The following is a 25,085-nucleotide window of genomic DNA, read 5'->3' on the forward strand; positions in this document are numbered from 1 at the left end:
TTCCAGACAATGGGTCTGCTCAGAGCCATGTAAGGCTCTGGGTCTGCTCTGCTCCACAGTGTAGGCCTACCTGATGGAAAAGAGTCGTGTTGATTTTAGAAGTCATCATGGCGTTCACTTCCTCCCTGCAAGGTAAATAAAATAAAAAGCATTTGATAACATTACCTATTGACTCACCGCCGCATTAGATAAGAAAGAACCAAATGAATCGCCTGAAAATAGTTTTAACTGTTGCTTGTTATTATTTAGTTTAAACTGAAATTGTTCTAGTCTGTCAGTAGTTAGCTAACGGTGGCTATACTGGCTAGCCTACGACATTTACGAATTGTGGCCAAATTGTGCCTCTTCTATCTAAAATCAAAGGGGCATGTCATGCATATTTGAAATATAGCCTTCCCGACGGTGTACAAAATTACCTTCCATGAAATGATCCCCCCTGTTGTTATTTATCAAAGGGAGGACCCTTGGAAGTCTGGAGTAAAAATGACAAGATAGCTTAGCACTAGATGCAAAACAATGTAAATGTATTCAGGAGACAATATTTAGGTTTAATATAGGCTATTGTTTTTGCCTCTCTGTTTGACGCCTGGGAGAGTTTATGATCCAATGTTTTACTGGCTAGCAGCTTCATACGATTTTACATATTTTAACTGTGCTAAAGCTGAGCTCTCCATCTCTAAGCTAATGATGAGATCTGTCCTGTTGTTGACAACCTACGCTGGCAGTTGTCCCGTTGTGTTGTTGTTGTTACTTGTTAGTAACACAAAATTACATGCATTCTATTCCCGTTATACGGTGACTTTGTTTATCTAGTCAAGACATTTGGATTGGAGCTCATGAGCTATAGGAGACCAGCTAATGTGGGCTTTCAAGATAACGAGTCGTGTTCTGCTGTCGTTTAGAAACTACCACCCACAGTCACCTAGATATGGATTGATTACAACCATGTTCTAATATATAAAGCCAGATAATCATGTGCTATACATACTGGTTTTAGTTTGATCCACTAAACAGTAAACACTACACCTGATCTGACTTGAGTTGACACAAAACTTTAGGCTTATATTCAATTTCCCTGAATGAGGCTTAAATAAATATAATTCAAGTCAACTGATGCTCTTTTTAATTCAGTGTTTGCATCAGATGCGCATGCTTACTTACACATTTACACATACCACGTCTTTAGGCTATTCCTTTACTTGTCCCCAATGCCAAAATCCCACCTAACTTGGAATATATGTATGGGCTTTTCCAAAGCCCCCTCAAAAAATAAAGTGTGGGCACCCCTGCTGTTGCTGCTCCAAGGACAAACTGAACCATAACAAGTTAGGCTGTACCAAAACAATAGCAGGCCTAGTGGAGACATCTAGGGTATTAAAAGCTACCAAATATAATGTATTATTATGTACTATAAGTGATGTAATATATTAAGGAATAATTCTTCATTCTGCACACAGATGCTTTCCCAGTTTTAATGGGCTAAGCCTAGGTCCTTGCAGACTGAACGCGTTTTTCGGACAAACGCTGCTAAAAACACTGCTAAGAAAAACGCAGCAGTGTGCAGACACCGTTACTCTGATTAGTCCAGGACTAGGGTTAATCTGTGTCAGAGAAACCAACCCAAGTGTTTTCAAAATGACGAATTAATCAGGATTACACCACTGCAACTATACTGGTACAGTCCTACGTCTGAACAACATGCATGTAATTGTCTATATTGTGTCTAAAGACAGAGGGCAGTTACTCTATTTTTATGTAATTGTGTGGGTTTTTAATCTTTCGATTACTGTTTTGGGTTCATTCATACCAACATGATTTCTACTAAACAATGTATTATCCACTTCTACAACCACAATCCTTTTCACAGGACAGGACATGAAGTTTTGTGTTTCGGCACTTACAGTATACAGTCACTGTAGTACTCTGATTCTCCAAGACTGTGGTCATTAGAGCTTTGTTTATAATACTTTTTCCTCCCCATGCAGAGCACCCATACAGCCACCTCATTGACACACTCGATGATGGTAGTCTTAAGTTCTTCAACCCACAGAAGCTCAACGATCCCAGATACAGTGAGTCAACAAACTTCTCCCAGCATCCCCAGCCTCTGAACCTTTTGAGAGTGGCTTTTATTTGCAAAGGCGCGAGACAGACACTCCTGTGTTCTTAGACTAATAACTGTTTTTTGGTTCATTCATTGTTGATGCAGCGTTTTTCTTAAGAGCATGTTCTGCCAAAACAGTGTACTATATGCCGTTATCATTCGTTTGGTTCAGAGAACCTGTGTGGCCTGGCTGTTTGGGGACTTGGAAGGAATAAGTCCACTTTTTATGTTACAGCCCCACAAAATGTAATTACTGCCACCACATCAAGCTCTGTCCAAATAATATGCACAGATTCTCCATCGAGCTGCAACTTAATGAATCAAATCAGTCTGATTCAGAGTTCAGACCCAGTAAAGAAAACATGGTGTGAATGTTTGTTGAAGCTGCACCCAAGTGGGCGCCCGCTGGCCTAGTGGTCCAGGCGCATGTCACATATAGGCTCTGCTTCCAACCAGCAGGTTGGTGCCTTGCTTGGCTTTCTCCGCAACCAGCAGTGAATGGAATGCATACATTGTGAAGTGCTCTGAAAAAAGGCTTTACATGTAAGTAGTTTAGAGTGGCTTATTATCGCTATCAGCCAAGAACGAGGGAGTTTATCCCTTTTTCAATGTGCTAGACCCCAAATGGATTGCTGAGGTGGAGTGCAACACCTACAGTACCATCAGCTCCCAGTCCCAGTACTTACTCACACTTTTAGTTACTCAGCATATGCTACTCATACATTTGAGTTATCTGTGCCTGGGAATCGAACCCAGAATCTTCAACCTTGTGGTCCAAAGGCGAGAGAGCTTTACAGACTGATCTAGTATATAAATGGATTGCAATAAATGTAGGTGCTACTGCTATGTAAATGCAGACCATTTAATGTATCTTGTCTGATAATACTGCCTGCGTGAGGGCAAAGTCAAAGTCGTACGATTAGTCACACACGTTACCCTCGGGAATCATTCGTTGATTTGACTCCCAATCCAACCCATTGTTGCTGAGTGCCAAGCAGGGAGGCACTGGGTTCCATTTTTACAGACTTTGGTATGACCCGGCCGGGGATCAAACCACCGACCTCCCAGTTATCCATCAGGGTGGACACTCTAACCACAAGGCCACTGTCTGGCTTCTGTTTAGAGCTCTTCACGGCTCCCAAAAAATAGTCCTGAATCCGAAATGGAGCTGTGAAATTTGATCACATTCCAACCCATTCTGAAAACATTTGCAAATCAATCAAAACCAAACCCGAATTGACCTGTGACAATTTCGACCTGTTCCGAGATTCCAGAGAAACCTGACCCAGGTAAATGTGGACTTTATGAATTAATATAGCGGTTGTATTGACCAATTACCAATTTATGGTTAAAGATAGAGAACGACTTGTTTCGAACGCAGATAAATCCTCAGCTTGCGTGCATTTAAAATGGATCATTTTTTTTTACACAATCAAAGTTTTAGTAGATGCGATGTGCCTGAAGGCTCCACACTTCATGCACTTATAACAGCTCCTACTTTTCTTTATCCACGATTTGCACGAAGTGGACCCACGCAGGAAAGTTGCCAGTTGCTTTAAGCTCCTTTATAATAATTTGCTTTGAGCTTTGCTTTCACCTCAGCACTGTTGTCGAGATCCCAGACAAGGTAGCATTGCGGGTCTTCTCGGATTCACTCGGGTATTACACATAATGATTGACCGACCCAGCCGCAAGTGTTTACTTCAGACTACTTCTGTTTTGTTCTGTTCTAGTGTGACAGCTTTGGTATTTTCTGAATCATTGTTTTAGTATATGACCACCTTCTCCCCATGTTTTCTTTCATTCACCCTGTTCAGAGGAGCTACCTCTGTCCATCCGTGTCCTGTTGGAGGCGTCCATCCGTAAGTGTGACGGCTTCTACGTGAGACAGGACGATGTCCAGAACATCCTGGACTGGCAGAAACAGCAGAATGTGGCAGAAGTTCCGTTCCTTCCAGCCCGTGTCCTTCTTCAGGACTTCACGTGAGTTTAAGAACGTCTCTCTGGAGTAGAGCTGGGCGATAATTGATCACGGCTCTCCACATTTTGTCTCTGGAGAGAACTGTACCGAACTTTTACCAAAACTGTGACCCAGATTTTGTTAGTTTTTATGTTTATATAACCGCGGTCTCAATATGGACCCAAATAATGGTGATTAAAGTTTTTGTCATAATTGTGCAGCTCTACTGTGTAGCATGCTCTTGCTAACCTGTTTGAAATATGCACCACATAGTTTGGAGTCACCAGATACATCTGATTAAAATTGATATTGAACTTGAAGGCAAACATGATAGAAATCATTGTTCTCCAGAAGGGAAGAAGGGCAGATGCAAAGCCTGCTCTTTTTTGCATGTGATATTTTAATATCAAATCTATTTTGTGCTTATTGAAATAACAACCACGACAACACACCTTTCCATCAGATGTCAGTAATGACATCAATAGCTTGATAAAACCTTTGGGCTTTACTTGTAAAAGGATAATATGACTCCTGTGGGGAAACGCATGTTATATTTGAGAATGAGATCCTCCCAATGGCAACCCAGCAAAACTCAGAATTTGATGAGAGTTAGCTCTCTTGCTTCACATGATATTGTTTTCTTCCGTGAGAAATAGACCCGAGAACCTTGCGACCAGCTTGTCACAAGCCTCTGTTTCTCTGTCAGTGGTATTCCTGCCCTGGTGGACCTAGCAGCCATGAGAGATGCAATAGCAAAACACGGTGTGGACCCTGGCCTGGTGAACCCTGTGTGTCCCACCGATCTCATAGTGGACCACTCACTACAGATAGACTTCAGCAAATGGTGAGGTTTCTAAAAATGTTTGCGAACGCAGTGAGCACTAACTATGAGACCCTGCAGATCATGTCTGTGTGTGTGTCTGTCTGTCCCGCTGTGTAGCACACACACACACACACACACACAAACAACCACACACACACACACACACACACACACTGCGTTCGCTTCCCGCGTTTGCGCGTCTTACTTGTATATTGTGTGTGTGTGTGTGTGTGTGTGTGTTGCTTGGAGTTACTTACCTTAAAAAACCTCAATATGATTATAAAAGATTAAAACAAAATGTAATCACTGAGTACTACTACAGTACCCTACCTGCAACTTAAACATCTCAAATTACTAAATTGTTTTTATACTACTGCAGTCGACAGCCATTAAAGACTTTCTTGGAGAGTCCTTTACACTGAAGATATTATGGGTCAAATAGTAATTTACTCATTTAACCACATGAACCCTAGCATCCCTATTCTGGGGAGAATATTTGGGGAAAATAGCAGAACTACAAGCTCATATCGCATAAGCTCATATGTAATTGCTTTTCGGAAAAAATAAGACAAGGTATAGAGACCTGTGGGACTGGTCAACTAAGTTTACAAAACCACCATGAATTGGTTATTCCCTCTATGCTATGTATGGAAATGTGCGTGCGGTCTATACTTTCATATTTCTATGATTTAATTATTTAAAAACGTATTAGACTGTTTTAACATTCAGCACACCATTTTTGTCAATTGACCGTCTCTCATCTTCTCCTCAGTGCCATACAGAATTCCCCCAATCCAGGAGGAGGAGAGGGTCAGAACCCTGCCCCCCGCTCCACGCCTCCTTCCAAACCTTCCCTTACCCCCAGAGGAGCAGCGCAGCAGTGTGGGGGAGGCCAGAGAGGGCCCTGTAGTAAATCGGGTTGCAGTGAAGCCCCAGCGATCTCCGCCTCTGGACGAACGTCAGCCACTCTCCAGCAAATAGAAAACACACCCCTCCTCTGCCCCTTTCACCTGAAGCCCGTCTCTGAGTAAGTTTGCTCACTGTAATCTGTTAAAGTCACATGGTTTGCATTTTGCAATGCAGGAAACGTGACCTATTCATTCAGATTGAGCCAATGAAAGACAGCTGTGTTTGTCCGGTTCATGGCCGCAAGCCAGCAGTGCAACCCACATACTCTGCTGTGCTTCTCATCCCACAAATGGGAATAAGCAGACTGTGCATGGGTATAAAATGTATTGCCATGAAGCATTGTTACAACAGAGTCATTATCCACCAAACGTACATTTCCGAACGATTTTCTTTAATGTTTAATAAATACGTATATATATTCTTTTTTCTGCAGACCCGAAACAGCCCTAAAGAATCAGGAAATGGAACTGACAAGGAACAAGGAGAGGCTGCAGTTCTTTAAGGTTGGACCTGATGTCTTTTAAAACGAACTCTCTTTAGGAGGATTTGTAAAAATTAATGTCGGACCAGATTTGTAAAACTCACCTGAATGATGGATAGTTTGTTGTCAAAGTGGCTGTTTGGGAAGAAAAAACATCCAAACCTACCAGTTTGATGACTGGGTTTAAAGGAACATACCATGGTCTGGCATTTTTAATTTAATGTATTAATTACTACCGACCATTTTTCAAAGCATGGCTTTCAAGGAAGCCAATGACTCCTTCTCATCCATGTATATAGCATCAGTTAATTTCAGTATATTAGCAAAATCAACTTGCAGACTTGAAATGTGATTGAGATAGGTAATCCAACAAACTATCATTGACCAGTTAGTTCGTCAAAGTTTTGTAATTGTGTTTACGGTAAATAATTCAAATTGATTTGAAAGGTCTAGCCGAAAATAGTTCCTGTAAAAACGATTGATTATGAATGAAAGTCAAACAACCATGACTTCTTAAATGAGCACTTATGTCTGGCCATCATTGACTTCTACTGACTTTCCAAACAAGGAAATACTAATTCTGTTTAGTGAAGCTGTGGACATTTTGTAATAAAAAAATAAAAAAATCCCTGAATCCCAGTTGGATGCGTTTGCAGCCTTCCTCTCATCCCTCTCATCCGGCCTTGGCCAAAGGCGTAGCAACCCAGGCCGAGGCACCTGCGCTCGAGTCCCGACCCGATCCCAACAACCTTTCCTGGCTGCGTGTCACTCCCCATCTCTCTCTCCCCATTTCCTGTTGGCCTACAGTCCTGTCAATAAAGGCATGAAATCCCCCAAATAAAAAAATAAAATAAATAACTCACTATCTATCTATAGATGTGCAAATTCAAAAAAAAAGAAAATGTATTGGAATGCTGCTCATCCACTGTCATTGTGATGTTTGATTGTGATGTGATTGTTGATTGTGGTCTCTCTGCCTCTACCCTTCCAGTGGTGTTCCAGAGCGTTCCAGAACGTAAACGTTGTTCCTCCAGATGTGGGTGCCGTCCACCAGGTGAACCTGGAGTATCTGTCCAGGGTGGTGCAGGAGAGCGATGGATTTGTGTACCCAGACAGTGTGTTGGGAACGGACTCTCACACCACCATGATCAACGGATTGGGAATCCTGGGATGGGGTAAAAGTTATTCTCCCCCCCCCCCCCCCCCCCCTTTTTTTGTATTTCAAAAGGAACCCCTTTTGGTGTTTTAACTAAGCATTATGTTATACTTTAGCTATTGAAAAATAGCAGATCTACAAGCTCGTAGCGCGCCACTCGGTGGCGCGCTATGAGCTTGTAGGTCTGCTATTTTTGAAAAATCGTAAAAATGCTGCACAAATCTTTGAATATATATTCTTTCAGAGCGAACTTTTTTTTATTTTTACGTCGGGCCTAAATGGGTAGTACACTACAGTACTTGAGTGAATGTACTTAGTTACTTTACGCCACTGGTCTTGTGTCTATGTTTTGCTGTATGTATCATGTTTTAAAGTCCTGTGTTTCCTGTTAACTGCCCATGATTGATCCAGGTGTGGGTGGTATCGAGTCGGAGGCAGTTATGCTGGGACAGCCCATCTCTATGACCCTGCCTCAGGTGGTGGGCTGTAAACTCTCTGGCTCCATTGGCCCTCTCACCACCTCTATAGACATAGTCCTGGGCATCACCAAGGTAATTTGTCTGATTTATTATTTATTCTACATGTTCAGATCTTTATTGTTCCTAACGTAGTGGGTCTCTAACAATTAAGTCAAGACTCTTTGAAATGAAAGCATGTTACACATGACACTTTGTTGATGTTGATGTTGTTATATCTTTGATATTTTGGTATATTATTGTACCGTATTATCGTTTGGGATGAATGATATATTCACCAAATACTTGTCTCACTTCAATAAACCGTTTAGAAGACATTTGTAGAATCTGCCTCAGGTCTAAATTCAATACAAAGGCGATTCACAAGAACAATATTGATGTCGATATTCACTGGAAAAATAAAAGTTTTAATTTGAACTAAGATCCATACTTTCGCACATGAGTGTCATTTTCAGCACTTCTTTTGTTACTTTAAGTCATGAACATAGTGGCATATGCTGTGCAGTGTACCACTACCTCTGAGCATGTACATACAAGCACACTGTGTATATGCAGACACATCTAGACAGAAGACTAGTCTAGGCAGAAGAATAGAATAGAACCACTTAATCTGGTCTCGCTATTTTTGCCATACTGTTATTTACTGCTATTTGCACATCCCACCATAAATAACAATGATAAGGGGGGGGGGACACATTAACAGCTCAACAACGCTCAGATCGCTCAGAGTCTTTGAACTGATGGTAGCTTCCACAAAAGACCTCCTCCTCTGTTTGAATAACTTCCCCCAGCACCTACGTCAGGCCGCGATCGGAGGGAGGTTTGTGGAGTTCTTTGGACCTGGGGTTTCCCAGCTCTCGGCTCCGGACCGCACCACCATCGCCAACATGTGTCCAGAGTACAACGCCACAGTCAGTTTCTTCCCCATCGACCACGTCACATTAAAGCACTTTGAACACACAGGTAGGTCCACTCCACGCCAAAGCACTGTAAACAAACAAACAAAGAGGTCTGTTACTTAACATCCAACACTGGCAGTCAAAACAATGAGACCTTTCAGGGTGTGTTTCAACCAGACACGTCCTGTTGTATGAATCCTGCTTCTGACTGTATGCTGCTCAATATTTCTCTTCACTGCATTACTACTAATTAGACAAAAACACCTTGAAATATTATACAAACATAGAGTACCATTGCACACATACAGGACATTGAAGCAAAGTCACTAATTTATGTGTGAACAGCTTTTAAAGAAGCAGTGTGTTTGATAGCAAAGCTATTCATAGACTGAATAATAATATACATAGTTGCATACAGTAACGGGGGGGGGGGGGGGGTTGTTTAGCGTGCAGAACGAGCAAGGACGAGGCCAGGGCGTTTACAAAAAAGGGGGGGGGGGGGGGGAAAGGGCCCACCGATGGCCAACCCAGCCCTGGATGACGCGTTTCGCTTAATGGCTAATACAAAGATTGAAATGAAATCATTAATGTTTTACGCTTGATTTAATTCATTGCACGATACAACGTGAAACAAATTATATTGACCCCAGGTATTATTTACTGAAATAAACGAGTCGTCTAGAGCCAAAAGTTAAGTTTATTTTTCTTTTTTTTGAGAACCACTGAAATAGTCCTATCCCACGGCTGCTCTTCTTCCACTCTCTTACTTCATCCAATTAAATCCATTAAACTAACTGATATACAGCACTGATAAAGCAGAGCAGACACATGATGACATGATTAGGGTAGGGTAGGGCCGTGCTTTAATTGTCAGGCCCGATGAGAACTCTACTCTTTTGTAGGAATGGCTCCATTTTGACTAGATGTCACTGTCCAAAACGGCTACACCAAACTTGGGGAGTTAAGGTCCCTGCACACAGAGTGCGTTTTTCTGATTTTTAGCTGCGTCTCTCCGTCGTTTTCCCCCCCGAAAAACGCGTCCAGTGTGCAACCACCTTTACTGTGAGAATGATGCCATTGTATGTTCCTGTTCCTTGCAGACTTTAACCAGGAGAAACTTGAATTAATGGAGTCTTACCTGAAGGCAGTGAATCTGCTCAGGAGTTATGAGGACTCCTCAGAAGACCCCACCTACTCAGAGGTACCTCTAAACGTCCCTGTGCACACAGTCAAATCCTGAGTGTAAATGTAACCACTTAAACCCCAGCATCCATCCATATTGTGTGGAAAACCTTCACAGGCATTAGTCCGCATAAACTTAGAACAAGTGACAGGCCAGTGCATTGTGTGTCCACTGTCCAGGTGATTGACATCAACCTGAGCTCTATTGTGCCTCACGTGAGTGGACCTAAGAGACCCCAGGACCGAGTTGCGGTCAGCAACATGAAGGAAGACTTCCAGAGCTGTCTAGATGGGAAGGTAACTTAAAGGCATATTTCACTTTCAAATAAAAGCAAGCTCACAATGAGTCTCGTTGCGTTGTGAACTTGTTCATTGGCTCACCAAATCTCACCAAAGAAGAGATTGAGGGAGAAAAGGAGCAAAGTTGGCAGACCTATAGTCCTGGCCAATATAAAGTTTAAACACGTAAAATAATAATAACGCCTCAGTTTGAAGTTTGCAATGGGTTCCGTTGCCAGATTTCCAACGATTTTATGCTATTTGTTTTGATCAAACAAATGGTTAACACAAGCCAAAGGAAGTATCACATTTTGTTTAATTTAGGAATTATGTGCTTTCCCCAACTTTCTTTTCTTTTTCTTTTCCATTTTTACAAATTGGTGTAGTTCAAAAACCTTGGAAAAAAAGTTCTGTGAGGAGACTGTTTGTTAAAATAAAATGTTAATATTATTCTTTATTCAAATGGCTAAGAGACGGGGCCTGCTGTAGTACAGTAACACAGGGATGTGTGGTTGTACACTCCTCTCCAGGTGAGTTCCAAGGGGTTCAACATTTCCAAAGAGAAGCAGGATGGCCTGGTTCCATTCGTCCACTGCGGGCAGCAGTACGAGCTGGCCCACGGCTCTGTGGTCATCGCTGCCGTCATCAGCTGCACCAACAACTGTAACCCTTCCGTCATGCTGACCGCAGGTTAGACATTATTTTGTCCAATGAATGGAGTTTTTGATTTGTTTGTTATGTAAACGTGAGAGAGAGATTGAAATTAAATCCTGATTCTACTCGTCTCGTCATTTTGCAAAACAAGGTGCTAACCATGATTGGCTGGTGGTGTGTTGATTGACAGGTCTGTTGGCCAAGAAGGCGGTGGAGGCGGGGCTTACAGTGAAGCCTTACATAAGGACCAGCCTGGCTCCGGGCAGCGGAATGGTCACTCACTACCTCAACACTAGTGGAGTACTGCCTTATCTCAGCCAGCTAGGGTACACACACTGCACATGTGCACACCAAGTTCACACTAAGTTCAGTCCTGCTGAACTCTGAAGTAACTGTTTGTCTTCCGTAGGTTTGAGGTGATTGGATACGGCTGTGCCACCTGCGTAGGAAACACAGCACCTTTACCACAGGCCGTTGTAGACGCTATCAAACAGGTGGGAAAACTAATTTATAGTTGATCCTTTTGTAATCTGTCTACTTATCTTATTGCCGTTTGCTTGTATAAAGCACTTTGAGTTATTGTTCTCCAACAAGACTGGATTCATATACTTTAGTCAGTATGTCTGGATTGAGGTCTTGTAGTAATCAGGTTGGTTGGCTTCGTTCCAGGGAGACCTTGTGGCCTGCGGGGTGTTGTCTGGGAACAGGCATTTTGAAGGCCGCCTGTGTGAGTGTGTCCGTGCCAACTACCTGGCTTCACCCCCTCTAGTGGTGGCATATGCCATCGCTGGCACCATGGGCATCGACTTTGACACAGAGCCTCTGGGTAAGGATGGAGAATCTTCAAACCATTTACTTCACATTAGAGCGCGCCACTTTGTGCTGCCTATGAGCATTTAGATTTGCTATTTTTGAAAAACCTTGAAAATTTGCAACAAATCTTTGGATATAGTTTTTAAAGTGCTTCATGGAAAAGGTTTGAGCACCCTTTTGGTGTTAGCATTATGTTATGCTTTAGCTATTGAAAAATAGCAGATCTACAAGCTCATAGCGCACCACCGAGTGGCGCGCTACAAGTTTGTAGGTCTGCTATTTTTTTTTTTTTTTTAAGATATTTTTTTGCGGCTTACGCCTTTTATTGATTTTTGAAGGGACAGACAGTAGGCTGACAGGAAACGGGAGAGAGATGGGGGGATGACATGCAGTAAAGGCCGTGTCGGGTCCGGGAGTCGAACCCGCGGCACACTGCGACTGGATTACCAGTCCGGTGCCCAGACCGTTACGCTACGGCCTGGGCCAGGTCTGCTATTTTTGAAGAATTGAAGAACCACTGACATAGAAACATAGCTTTTTCAGAAAACTGTCAGGATGTAGAAGACATTTTTAGAATCTGATCTCAGGTCAAAATGGGTTAAGATAATGGATTAATGTATAAGCCCAAATCTTCAGGTTGAAACAGAGCTCAACGGTGTGGTGTGTTTCTGTCCACAAGGTTCAAAGGTTCAAACAGAGCTCAACGGCGTGGTGTGTTTCTGTCCACAAGGTTCAAACAGAGCTCAACGGTGTGGTGTGTTTCTGTCCACAAGGTTCAAAGGTTCAAACAGAGCTCAACGGCGTGGTGTGTTTCTGTCCACAGGTGTGACGTCTGAGGGGAAGGAGGTGTACCTGCGGGAGGTGTGGCCGTCCAGAGAGGAGGTGCAGCAGGTGGAGGAGCAGGAGGTCATATCCTCCATCTTCAGGGAGCTTCGTTCCAGGATGGAGGTTAGGAGGAGAAGAGTTGTTTCACTGGTCTGACACCCTGAATTTTCATTTAGTTTCACTCCCATTATTCAGTCCGAAAGCCCCCTCAGTACAGCCGTTTTCTGAACTGGGGCCGTGGCCAAAGTGGAACTCTTTGGTGATTTGTTCACCCAAAACATACATTTTGTAACCGGCCATCATGTCGTTTATAGAAATGAGCCGCAAATCAAGCTTGTTTTGATCCAAAACGCAGCCTGGAAGAAGAATCTGAGATATTACGATTCTAAAAACTGCGTTCACATAGACAGCATAAGCCAGCAGAATTTTCACTTTCGTTTATTTATTTCTTTGTGTTACGAGCGCGTACAGAACAGAGTTGTGAACCGTAATCAATTCATATTAAAAAACACGATCTCGCGATCTCGGCGACGAGGGCGTTTGGACCAGAAAATGGTCAATTTGGTTCCATTTGTACACTAAAATCAATCGGTACGAAAAGATCTTGCTGTGCAAGAAGCCTGTAACAACATCAGTCGGTAAAATATTTACATCATAGTATGGGGTCGTGGTATAAAAAGGTTTGAGGACCCCTGGCAGCACTCCAGCTCCTCTGGGGTGCAAACATGTTATTGATGGTCTAACTCTAACCCTTGGTTTTTGTGTCTTCCAGAAAGGGAACACCTTCTGGAACAATCTGGAGAGTTCCGACTTGGTGACCTTCCCGTGGGACCACAAGTCCACTTACATCCGTCCTCCTTCTTTCTTCAGCAAACTGGTAGGCCTGCTGAGCTAACTGACGAAGCCTTCCATTTTATTTTCATCTTTTAAGATGTGTACTGTGGATATAGAACGCACTTAAAACAGTCAGGATTTGTGTATAGAAGACACTTTCAGGACTGTAATAAAACGACTTGATAAAAGGAAGAGCGGTTTCATTAGTTTGTGTAGAAAACGCTACATTTATTTATCAGTATTACCCGTTTTAGTTTTCACATCTCGTCCACTGATCAAGGTGGATTTCCCTGCCTGTCTGTTATCACCGTCACATTAATTACAGTGAGCTTGTGTTCTAAGTGTCCCCCATGTCTCGTGTCTGTCTCTGTCCCAGACTAAGGAGATCCAGTCTCCAGTGTCCATAGAGAACGCTCACGTCTTACTGTTCCTGGGAGACAAGGTGACCACAGATCACATCTCTCCTGCTGGAAGCATTGCTCGAGTCAGTGCTGCTGCAAAGTACCTGATCAACAAACGGTCAGTCCACTGCTGTACTGTTTATATAGACTGTAAATGTAGTTTTCACCAGCATTTTATTTATTGTGTCTTGATGAATGCAAAATGAATTATTTAATTGTTTCTTAATTTAAGTTTAGATGTTCCTATAGATCTGTCTTAATTCAATCAAGCAATAAAACATCCATGTTTTGTTGACGTGTCACCAGGCTGACTCCCCGGGAGTTTAACTCGTACGGCGCTCGGAGAGGGAACGATGCAGTGATGACTAGAGGAACATTCGCCAGCATCAAACTACAGAACCGCTTCATTGGAAAACCAGGTCCCAAGACGCTCCACATCCCATCAGGACAGACGGTGAATCTCACAGCACACATAATACTAATCACACTTGCTTGTACCATTGACCGAACAGTAGTGGCTTAGGAGCCGTCTGTGATTCGATTGTGTTTAGTTCAATCCCTGGCTCCTTCTGGCTTTGTGTCAAAGTGTCAGTGTGTGAATGGCTGAATGTAACGCACATTGTACGTCTTTGGATAAAGGCAATGCAGATCATTTAGATGATTCAAACTGACAACAATAACAGTGAATGTTCCAAACCTCTTCCTAGATAGGTAAAACAAAGCCTTATTGGTCTGCTGATAGCTTAGCTAGCTAGATACAATGTCCAGTAGTTATTATGGAGAGAAAAAGAAAAGCCGATACCCGATAGGATTGAATGTTTTTTGGAGAATTAAGCCTGGAACAAACTCCACATAAGTAAGTGGAGACGGATCGATTTCACACATCATTACGCTCTGGAATGTCACCTGAAAAATCGCACAACGCAAGAATGGCGTGTCGTGCGTAGGGTTTCCATAGCATGCAACCACAGAATGAAGATGTCTTCTTAGATTGATGTTCTATTCTGCTCCTAATTGCTCATAATATAGTAGGCTGTAGTTTCAAATATAACTATGTGTGTTTATTAGCTCCACCAGGAGAATTGTTTTGTAGATATGTCTTTCAATATGACTAGATACTGTCCACAGTGTTTGTACTTCGGTAGTCTTGCAAAACAAGATTTCACCCGTGATGTCATCCAAAGTCCCCGAGCGGCCCCATGGAGAGTTATACAACATGATGAAAGACGGATGTCTACACATTTTCGAGCAATCAAAATATGCTATCAAGGGGTTCCAAATAGACACTTACATGGTCTGTAACTCCGAGAGTGTAGGACGGCTGTGGCTCAGGAGGTAGAGCACGTTGTCCAATGACCCATGGGTCGGCGGTTCGAATCCCGGCTCCTCCCGTCTACATCTACATGTCGAAGTGTCCTTAGGCAAGACACTGAACCCTGCATTGCCTCCAGTGGTTGTGGGAAGTGAGGACGCTGGCGTCGACTGTTCGCGGCTTCACCTCCCCCCCCCCCCCCCCCCCAATGTATGAATGAATGTGGACCATTGTACTGTAAGTGCTTTGAGTTAGGCACGTAGTGCATAGAAAGGCGCTATAAAAATGCAATCCATTATTATTATTATTACACTTTGGGAGGATCTTTGACATGGAAACGTTTGAGAACCACTGCTGTAGACAAGATGCTGATGTAATTTCCTGTTCTGTTCAGATGGATGTATTCGATGCTGCTGACCGTTACCAGAGGGACGGAGTTCCTCTCATCATCCTGGCGGGCAAAGACTACGGCTCTGGGAACTCCAGGGACTGGGTGGCCAAAGGACCGTATCTACTGGTATATACACACACACACACACTACAATCATACACACACTGCTCACACATTACAAATAGGGTTGGGATCCAGAATCGGGGGAACTGGATCCAACATTGAGGAACCGGAATCCATTTTTATCAAACTGTCAGAGCTGGCATGTGGACTTCAAGGACCAACCATTCCTCTGAGAGTGTACAAATGGACCCTTTTGTACAAACGGTTACAGACCTGTAAGGGTCCATTTGGAACCTCCATAGAGAGCATTCCTGGCCGATTACTGGGTGGAGGCCACTCCCCCGCTACCAGTGTAATCGTGTACCTCACTTCTGGTCTGTTTGCGCTCTACTAGAGACTCCGTTGCTTGCTGCGGACGGTGCTGTCAAAATAGTGTGTGTACTGTAGACAGGTGAGGAATCATGTTCCCTTATCAGATGAGTGTATTAGGGATGGGAATTATCCATTAATTGAGTTTTGATAAGTTTATCGATCAATTAACTGGTTAGTTGATAAGCGGCGTTTTTTTTATATATCGGATAATCTTCATTTTCCTCAATGTCTAACATAAAAATCTACATTTTGCTGATATAGACAAAGAATACAAAAGGCATATTGTATTCCTTAATCAAATATTTATTTGACCATTGACGATACAGGGCCAGGCAATGACATCCATCTTTGTGTGTGTGTGTTCCTCTGCCATGTGCGCACAGCATTACAGCATTACATTCACAGAAAACCATCCAATGATGGAACCGCAGAATGTTTTGATTTATTAACGACGATTAATCAATGAACTATTAACATCCCTAGAGTGTATGCCATTTCAGTTGCATTGTTAGTCAGTTATGTTAACAAAGTAAAACAAACACGTCTGATGTACAACATCAATCAAATGTGACAGCAACCAGAAACAATCGTACACAGACGCTCCTAAAAAGGACCTCAGAGCGGAAGTAGGGGGGAATACGGTCTATAGGAAACCGTTAAGGAATCGGACCCTTAAGGAACGAGTATTGTTAAAATGTAAAAGGATCCCAACCCTAATTACAAGCTTGGCTAGAAAAATGACTTTCTGTACATTCAGGGTATAACAGGTGTTTGTCACATCGTACACCATATTACCTCGGTTGCACACTGCACACACACACACACATGCTCAGGACAAAATAAATACAGATAGTGATGTTAACTGTTTTAGTGACGTTAACAGCAGTAAAGGTTAACAGTTTGCAGTGTTCCCCAGATATATCATGAGCATTGTACAGGGTTATACTGCAATAACAGTCAGATTTGAAGCAGTGTTGTTGTGTTGTTAGGGTGTGCGGGCGGTCATCGCAGAGAGCTTTGAGAAGCTTCATAAGAGACAGCTGGTGGGAATGGGCATCATGCCATTGCAGTACCTACCGGGACAAAATGCAGATTCTCTGGAGCTGACTGGGAAAGAGAAGTTCACTGTCACCCTTCCTGAAGAACTGACGCCACAACAGCAACTCACTGTCAAGGTGAGGCTGAACATTTAATGTAGACTTTATTCATGTTGATGAAATGCCCTACATGGGCGAAACGTTGTTTACTTTTGGTTAAAATATCATGTGGGATCATTCCTTTTTTCTTCACTTGATTACTATTGGGTCCAGCACCATGTTTAAAGAAACTGGGCATGTGCATATCCTACCCTCTTTTCATAGTTCCTAAATTTAACCACATAAACCCTCTATACTTAAAATAGCTGATTGCGAGTTGACGCCTTGTGAGCTTGTAGATCTGTCATTTTCGGCATCCCCAGAATTGGGATGCCATGGTAACCTGGTGTCCATTTGCCAGGGTGCATATCAGCTGCTGAGGTTAGTTTCTACTCTCTTCTCTTCCAGACGAGTCTAGGGAAGTCCTTCTGTGTCACAACTCTGCTGGACAGTGAGATGGACGTCATCTTTTATCGCAACGGAGGGCTCCTCAGATATGTGGCCCGGACAAAGCTCTGAAGAAGAAAAAGAAACACGAGTTTCTCAACCAGTGGCATGAGATGCTCACAAAGAACACGTCCAGCAGAGGAACTGAAGTGTTTGTACATTGGGTTTCCTGACTTCATGCCCAACTCAAAAGAACAGGTGTCCCAGACAGTGTGAAACCAGTACAAAACCAGTGTACACGTCCTTTTACAGCTTAATTTTTTGGGCTGACATCGCGCACCTTGTATTGGGTCCTCCTTGTCGCTGGAACTTTGATGTCACAGCCAGCAATCAGGCTAGCTACATTTGGCCTTTGAACTGTAGCATGGTGATGTCACTGCTGGCAGCCTGAACGCAGAGTTTGTCCAGAGGCTGTTGTCTCCGTCCAACTGAGGGAGAAATTGTGCTTTAGACCCACTTCTACTTTTGCCAACCTAAAGCATTTAACATTTACATTTCTATGATTTAACCGACGACCTTATCCAAAATAAGTCGAAATGAATACAGAGGTTGGCGGTCAGGGTGCATAGTATCCTGAAGACGGGAGGATTCAGTTTAAAACCTTCAAATGTCCACTAGACCTGGACGCTCTGCATCCTAAGAGGACGAGTCAAGACACGTCCTCCTGAGACAAACTCAAATTAGGCTAGGGCCTACCTGGTACGCCACCAGGACACCCCTGTTTCTGGACCAGAACCAGAGAGCAGGACAGAAATTACCTCCAGACTGAAGCCCACACAAGACAAAGAAACTGAAATGGTGCTTACACACATCGGACCACCTCCATTGTTTTTAACATACAACATCCAATGGCAGCAGTAAGGGGAGAGAGAGAGTGGCTGTACACTGGTGCAGGCGTGATTATTTGCCGCTGCCATCTGAGTTGAAGGTTAAATTATTCTAGCTTACTGCCTAGGCTAGTCATGACAACCACACCAGGAAATGGGGGGGTAATGTACTGAAAATCCAGAACCCTGAATTTTGTTACAGCTCTTCACCGTTTTACAAAGACATTAAATGGGCATGTGGAGCAACATTAGGTTCAAAGCTGGATTATCCAGAATTAGCCAAATGTATTATGTATCGACACGTGTGACCGCAGGCCCCAACCATGCGTTCAGCCAGCCATCGCTAATGTCACTTTTCCACTGCATCGTAATTCAGCTCGACTCTATAACGCCTGGTTTGGTTTTCCATTAGCCAAAATTAACTGCTAACTTTTTTGTATCGCTGAGGGACGGTAATGCCAAAAGGTGACATGAAAATACTGCAGAGTGCAGACTACCGATTGGTAAGAGAGAATCACCACTAGCGATGGACAGACTCCCCCATATACTGCATGGAAGCTCCCGAATACTGTTGAACTTTTAAACTGGCTGTTGGAGAAGTGAAATAAATCCATAATGAGCAACTGCATGGCCTATTTCTTACCTAAAATGTTATCGGAGGCTATTTCTGTTCGACTGTAGAGACGGTATTAGTGATAGCATTATCTTTATCTTCAGCATTGTTTAGCAACCTCCTGCACAGAGGGTTGGACGACGTTGCTGTGACGATCAACTATATTGATGGTAGCCTGGGTTCAATACCATTTTTCAGGTTTCTGGGAGCGGAAATAACTTAACGCCATGTTGTAGTCACTGGTTGTAGTTATCAGGCCAGAACCAACGGCCCGGAAGGGCATCATAACTTTAGGGCCTATCCAATAAAACCCCTGGTGTGGCGTAGTTTGGTTTATAGGAATAATCTGGCATAGTTTGGCTTATAAGAATAGTTTGTTTTGTATATCCATCGTCTATTCCAACTCGTAGAGACTGGGGAGAGTAGTTGTACTCAATTCAGCATTTTATTGGGGATTGGGGAAGCAAAACAAAGCGTGGCCTAGACCGGATCACACGGTCTAGTGTGATCCGGTGTGTGGTGTGTCAAACGGTCCAGTTTGAAACGAATACCAGGCTTTCCTCCGAGGTGGAAAGTCTGACACAAGGTTATATTGATCGAATCCCATCTGCAGTGGACAACAAAGTGATGCGAGTAGATTTGAGTTGATCCACAACATCACTACCTGAGTGTGTAAGCACCCTATTGAATTAACATATCAACGCATGAATGGGACTCACCGTGACATGGTTCTGCCTCATCTTTCATCAAGAAAGGCCCTCAACTCCTGGTTACAACAGGTTACAGAAACTCTTTTTGGTTTCATTGCATTTAGGTTTCATTACAGCCAGCATGATGTCTGAAACACTCTCCCTGAGTCTTCAATCTGGTTCATATCCAGAAAATGTATGCCTTCATTGATGGTGCCAAGTGGATTCCACTGCAGCATGACTGTTGAACTAAATAATGTCTCATTGCAAGCCAGTGCAAAAATAGCCTACTGCAAATAGTAGCCTGGTATCTTTTAATCTTCAAATCGATTTTGCATATTAAACGCCTGGGGTACTATTTGGAAAAATAGTATATAAAATAGTATTCCACAATCCTGAAACTGTCATCCCTTAGTAATTTTTTTTATTTTTTTTGTATTGTTTGATCAATTGAATACTTTTAGTCTGAAATATAAACAGCAAGTGGTACATTAAGGCTAAAGGATAAAACATAAAAGTCTTGGGTTTTCCATTGTCGTCCTTCTTTGCTTGAGATTACTTTATCATCAACTCTGACCTTGAAATCATTTGCATTTTGCATTACTAAGGGTAAGGGTGCTTTACCAAGGTGTATACAAGTAGCCAAGTATGGATTTTGCTCGAGTTCACAAAAACATTTTAAAATATATTTTGTTACAAATTTTACATTTCTGCTAAGCAGCAAGCTATATGCTTTTGACTAATTTAATTTACATTAGGACTAATTTAGGCGACTGCAAAAGTTATCTGCTTTACCACCAAATCATTTCATGGCACGGAAGCATTTAAAAACTGAGTCGTTCAACAGTCTGGTTCGAGAGACGAGAGAACATGGCAATAGAATGGAACTTGTATTTGTCAACCTCTGAACCTTGAAGAGTGCACTGTTGTTTATCATCAGTATATCATCACAGTGTCAAAACCTTTGGAGCTAATTTCTTTGTTGGGTTAGGATATTCAGTCTAGCTTTGGTCTCATTAAAAAATAACCTTGTCATTTTATGCAATGACAGCACTGTTGATTGATTTGGACTGGTGCATGAGTGATTTAGTTTTTACATTACACACAAACATGCATGTTGACATGTCTGGTGCTGACAGGGAAGTTTACAAAAAAGTCTCCTTGGTGCTTTTTCTCACAGTAGCATACTGTACATCTGGAAAGTGTGTGGGATCCATTTATCTTTAAATCATCATTAATGATGCCAGAAACCTGAACATGAGAGCAGCGTCAAAACAACTAAAAGTTGCAATATGCTTTACACTTTCTGCAGTCCTGAAATGTTGTAAAGGATTATCCCCTCACAAGTGTACGTTTTTGCGTTTTAGACGTTTGTCCGAGCAACCAATTAATGCTGTATCATCAGACTTGCTTCTAATTGACCTGTAGTTCAGATGTGTTTTTTTCCCCTCCAGGTACTGGCCTTCTTAATCAAGGTTTACACGCCAGATTCACTAAACTGTTTACACCCATATTTTGGGTGTAACAGAATTTTCCAAATTTCCCACCTAAGTAGTTTAGAATAAGGCATTCTAATGAAATACAGCAAGTTTGGGTCCCATGTAAGTCTGCATGCAAGCAGACTTGAGGAAGAGCGACCCTCTGCAAAATTCACAGACAAAAAAAGATTACTGAATCATACTACTAAGTGGAAAGTTTGGAAAATGCCTTTACAACCAAAATATGGGTGTAAACGGCTTAGTGAATCGGGATATAGTCCAGAATGTGGGTTTTGGAACAGTAGCCTTCTTGCGTATGCTATCTAATACTTTTCTATATGAAAAGTTCTTCTTTGTCTTAGTAATTTATTGACGTCTACATAGCCCTACAAAGGCCAAAGGGATTACTGTAACTGAGTCATAAGGGTCAAGGTCGTGCCCAGTAATGTCACAAAAAACTCCATGTTGGAAATGCTTACACTTTTGTACCTACAGGAGATGAACATTGACTTTTTTTCCTGACTTGTTAAATAAAGTTGTTGCTCTTTGTCTTTGCATAACATTATACATTTGTTGCTCTTGTGTGTGTGTGTGTGTGTGTGTGTGTGTGTGTGTGTGTGTTGTGTGTGTGGCTTCATTTCAACCTGCATTTTGGTGGTGGGGTTGAGAAAGTGTTTGTTTGACCGATTTGGTCGCTTTGATTCTTCTCTTCCTTCCTTGTTTATTGACACCTCATTGTACCGCCTATCTGGCTAGCTAGTGGCGCTATAGCTATGACAGAGCAGATCAGAGGCAGGGACGTAGCCGGCACAAGCCAACCACACACCGGGAGGCGGTACAATAAACGGTAAACAAACAAGAAGAAATAAAGCGACCAAATCGGTCAAACAAAGTACTTAACGGCTTCCGCGCCACAGGAGATATTCGCAGCGGAATGTATAGGTACTTAAAGTTCCCGAATTCAGAATAACGCAAACAAAAAAAGGCTGTCAAACGCCGCAGATACGGTCTTAGAGAGCATGTTTATCTTCCGCGTTCCAGAATTCCCATACGAAAATATAGTCATGAACAGGGACCCTACATAAAACTCATCAAAATTTCAGAAAAGCTTTATGTAGGGTTCCGAGAGGGGCTACCTCTCCTGCAGTCACAGCTTCTGCAGAGCCTGTTTGCAGCGATGCTGGAGTCCGCAGCAGGTAGAGAGAAAGTGTCCTGTGTGTCGGAGTGTCTCTGCAACAAGTGTACCTCCTTGTAACTTGGCTCTAAGGAACCTCTGCCAGGCCTTCTTGAAGGAGGAAGAGCGGAGAGCAAGGCCAGGGTTTCTCTGCCCCCAGCACGGCGAGAAACGCAAACTCTACTGCATGGAAGACAAAGAGCCAATGTGTGTGGTGTGTCAGACCTCCAAACGACATAAAACTCACGAGTGTTGTCCAGTCGATGAAGTTGCCCACGATTACAAGGAGGAACTTCGGAGAGCACTTAAGCAGAAGCTGGGTGTCTTTAAAGAGATAGAAAGGGTGTGCACTCAGACAGAAATATACATGAAGGAGCAGGCAAAGAACACAGAGAAACTGATTAGGGAGGAATTTAAGAGGTTTTATGAGTTGCTATAAGACGAAGAGGAGACCAGGATTGCTGCACTTAAGAAGGAAGAGTTGCAGAAGAGTCTGTTAATTAAAGATCAGATTGATGGGCTGAGTAAAGCGATGACTACCCTGGAAGACAAAATCAACGCCATAGAGATGGAGCTGAAAGCTGAAAACATATTGTTTCTGGACAACTACAAGGCCACAGTAGAAGGAGCCCAGTGCACGCTGCAGGATCCAAATGTGATTCTGGACCCCAATACTGCCTCGCCTCATTTAATTCTGGAGAGGGATCTGACCGGTGTGAAAGCTCTAGTCTACACCGTAGGATAGAGGACCTTCCTGACAACCCAGAGAGGCTCCACAGCAGGTTCCGAGGGCTTTGACTCGGGGACTCATAGCTGGGAAATGGAGGTTGGAGTTGAGAAATACTGGGAAATTGGTGTGACGACAAAACATGACAAGAGAAATGTAAGGCCACACACTGGATCTTGGATGATTTGTCATCTAAATGGTAAATATATTGCTGAGACACCAATGTCTGAAGCGCCGCACACTAGTGTTAAAGTCAGCCAAAGGCCACGTGGGATCAGAGTACAGATGGACTTGGGCAGTGGGCAGCTGTCTTTCTCTGATTGTGAGACGAATGAGCATCTGCACACGTTCAGATACAGGTTTACGGAGAGACTCTTTCCTTTCATTAGCTGGAACAGTGACCTCTACACAGCCAGGGTGATGCCACTTGATGTGTCTGTAAAGAAAATAATGAGCTACTGAGCAGGATTGGTCAGTTTACTTTAAAACGGGTCAAGTAGCTGTTGACAAAATGGCTCCAAGAGAAACTGTTTTGAGCTAGATCATTGAAAAAAACAAAACAATTAAGCTTTCTAGAACAACACCATTAACAATAATCTCCTAAGGGAACACTTGTTTTTACGGATTTATCTAACCTTATAGAACTGAACCAAAACCCTAATTCTAATAATTCATGTCAATGTCATTTGAGTTGATACCGTTATACTGTAATTAATTTGAATGTTGGGGTGGTGAAAGAATTGCCTTGGTTTTTTCTTGGGGTTTTTTTCTCCCAAGTTCTGTTTAAACAGTTAATTCAGGCACAGTTTTAGAATGTGCTGAATCCTCTTTGTAGTGCACCTTGACAGTCAGTCGGACTCTGGAGAACTTGGACTTGAAATTGTAATATTTGAAAATGAGAGGCTCTCTCTCCCAAATTTGTTTCACATTTGAATAAAGATTGAAGTCATATATATATATGTGTCACTTTATTTTTGATCTTGAGTTACTAGCCGTGTGGACTTGATTGCATGTATAAATTGTAATAGAGCTTCAATATATTGAGTATTATTTGTATATGTCTGTTTAATACTTGCCCCTGCGCTTCTGTTACAAAAAAACAATAAAAATATTGTGAAAAGAAAGAGCTTCAATATTACTTTCATGTATAAATACATTTTTGTGTATATAATTTATATTTTTGTATTCTCAATGAAGCTGTAAAACGGAGCAGAGGATCTGACTCAAACAGACAGAAATACATTGTAATAAGAAGTTTTGTTAACATTACTATCATCAGAGGAAATCACTTGAATAGAAAATGTATTTACCAATTTACATTGGTTATAAGTGTGTGTTTGGTGTGTGTGTGTATAGTAGTAGGCTGCTTCTTCGTTTAAATATCAACTCCATAATTGCAGTAAGTGGTAGGCCTATATTGGGGCATATTTAGTGCAGATTGAATCTAGCAGTTAGTCTGGTTTCCAGCCCATAGAACCCGCACACTGCACTGAGTGCACTGCTTCAGGAGGCTCAGAGTCTGATAATCGGGCTATCTAGCAGTTTATGCAAGACTATCATCATAGTTCCATGGAACTCACAGTCACTAGTATAGTGTCCCAATCCAGTGTTCATTGTGATGTGCCATTCTTCTTATGGACACAAGAGGGCAGAGTTATGCAAGTTGTGCACCACTGGAATAAATAGAATGGAAGGTTTTCGTGAAAATACCATTGTGTATTGCTGGTGAATGTGTCATCTCATCTGGATGTGTACATTATAGAATAACGAAGTGCATTTATTAAAATAATGAAACACTGGAAAACAACAATGCATATCAACCTAGATAAATCCAAAACTCATCCATTCATAATTTCCCTTCCTATACAAAGCTAGCATGGTAGCCCTCCCTCTTGAAAACATTTCATTATTATGTGCGCAAGTACTGTGGTCGGCTGCGTATGTATAGAGACACAGGGACTACAAATGTCACGCCCCCAAATGAGACAGCGGTATTTCGTTTTATATGCTATATGTATTTGTTGAAAATGATCTAAACAGCATGCAAGACTAATTATTAA

The 25,085-nt window shown here is 42.4% G+C and overlaps 1 protein-coding gene across 1 annotated transcript; it reads left to right on the forward strand.

The window, feature by feature from the left end:
- On the forward strand, nucleotides 1–21,677 carry ireb2 (iron-responsive element binding protein 2). The gene is made up of 22 exons (XM_083763840.1): nucleotides 1–132; nucleotides 1,986–2,072; nucleotides 3,922–4,087; nucleotides 4,771–4,908; nucleotides 5,660–5,914; nucleotides 6,230–6,299; nucleotides 7,269–7,452; nucleotides 7,845–7,984; nucleotides 8,701–8,872; nucleotides 9,909–10,009; nucleotides 10,171–10,287; nucleotides 10,800–10,959; nucleotides 11,114–11,249; nucleotides 11,333–11,417; nucleotides 11,593–11,749; nucleotides 12,560–12,684; nucleotides 13,334–13,438; nucleotides 13,772–13,914; nucleotides 14,103–14,250; nucleotides 15,503–15,625; nucleotides 16,924–17,109; nucleotides 17,479–21,677. The coding sequence occupies exons 1-22, from the start codon at nucleotides 108–110 to the stop codon at nucleotides 17,587–17,589; spliced, it is 2,934 nt and encodes a 977-aa protein (XP_083619966.1). The 5' UTR covers nucleotides 1–107; the 3' UTR covers nucleotides 17,590–21,677.
- Nucleotides 21,678–25,085: the final 3,408 nt, after the last annotated feature.

This window comes from Protomyctophum parallelum (genome assembly GCF_964188405.1).
Source record: "Protomyctophum parallelum genome assembly, chromosome: 4".
NCBI lineage: Eukaryota > Metazoa > Chordata > Actinopteri > Myctophiformes > Myctophidae > Protomyctophum > Protomyctophum parallelum.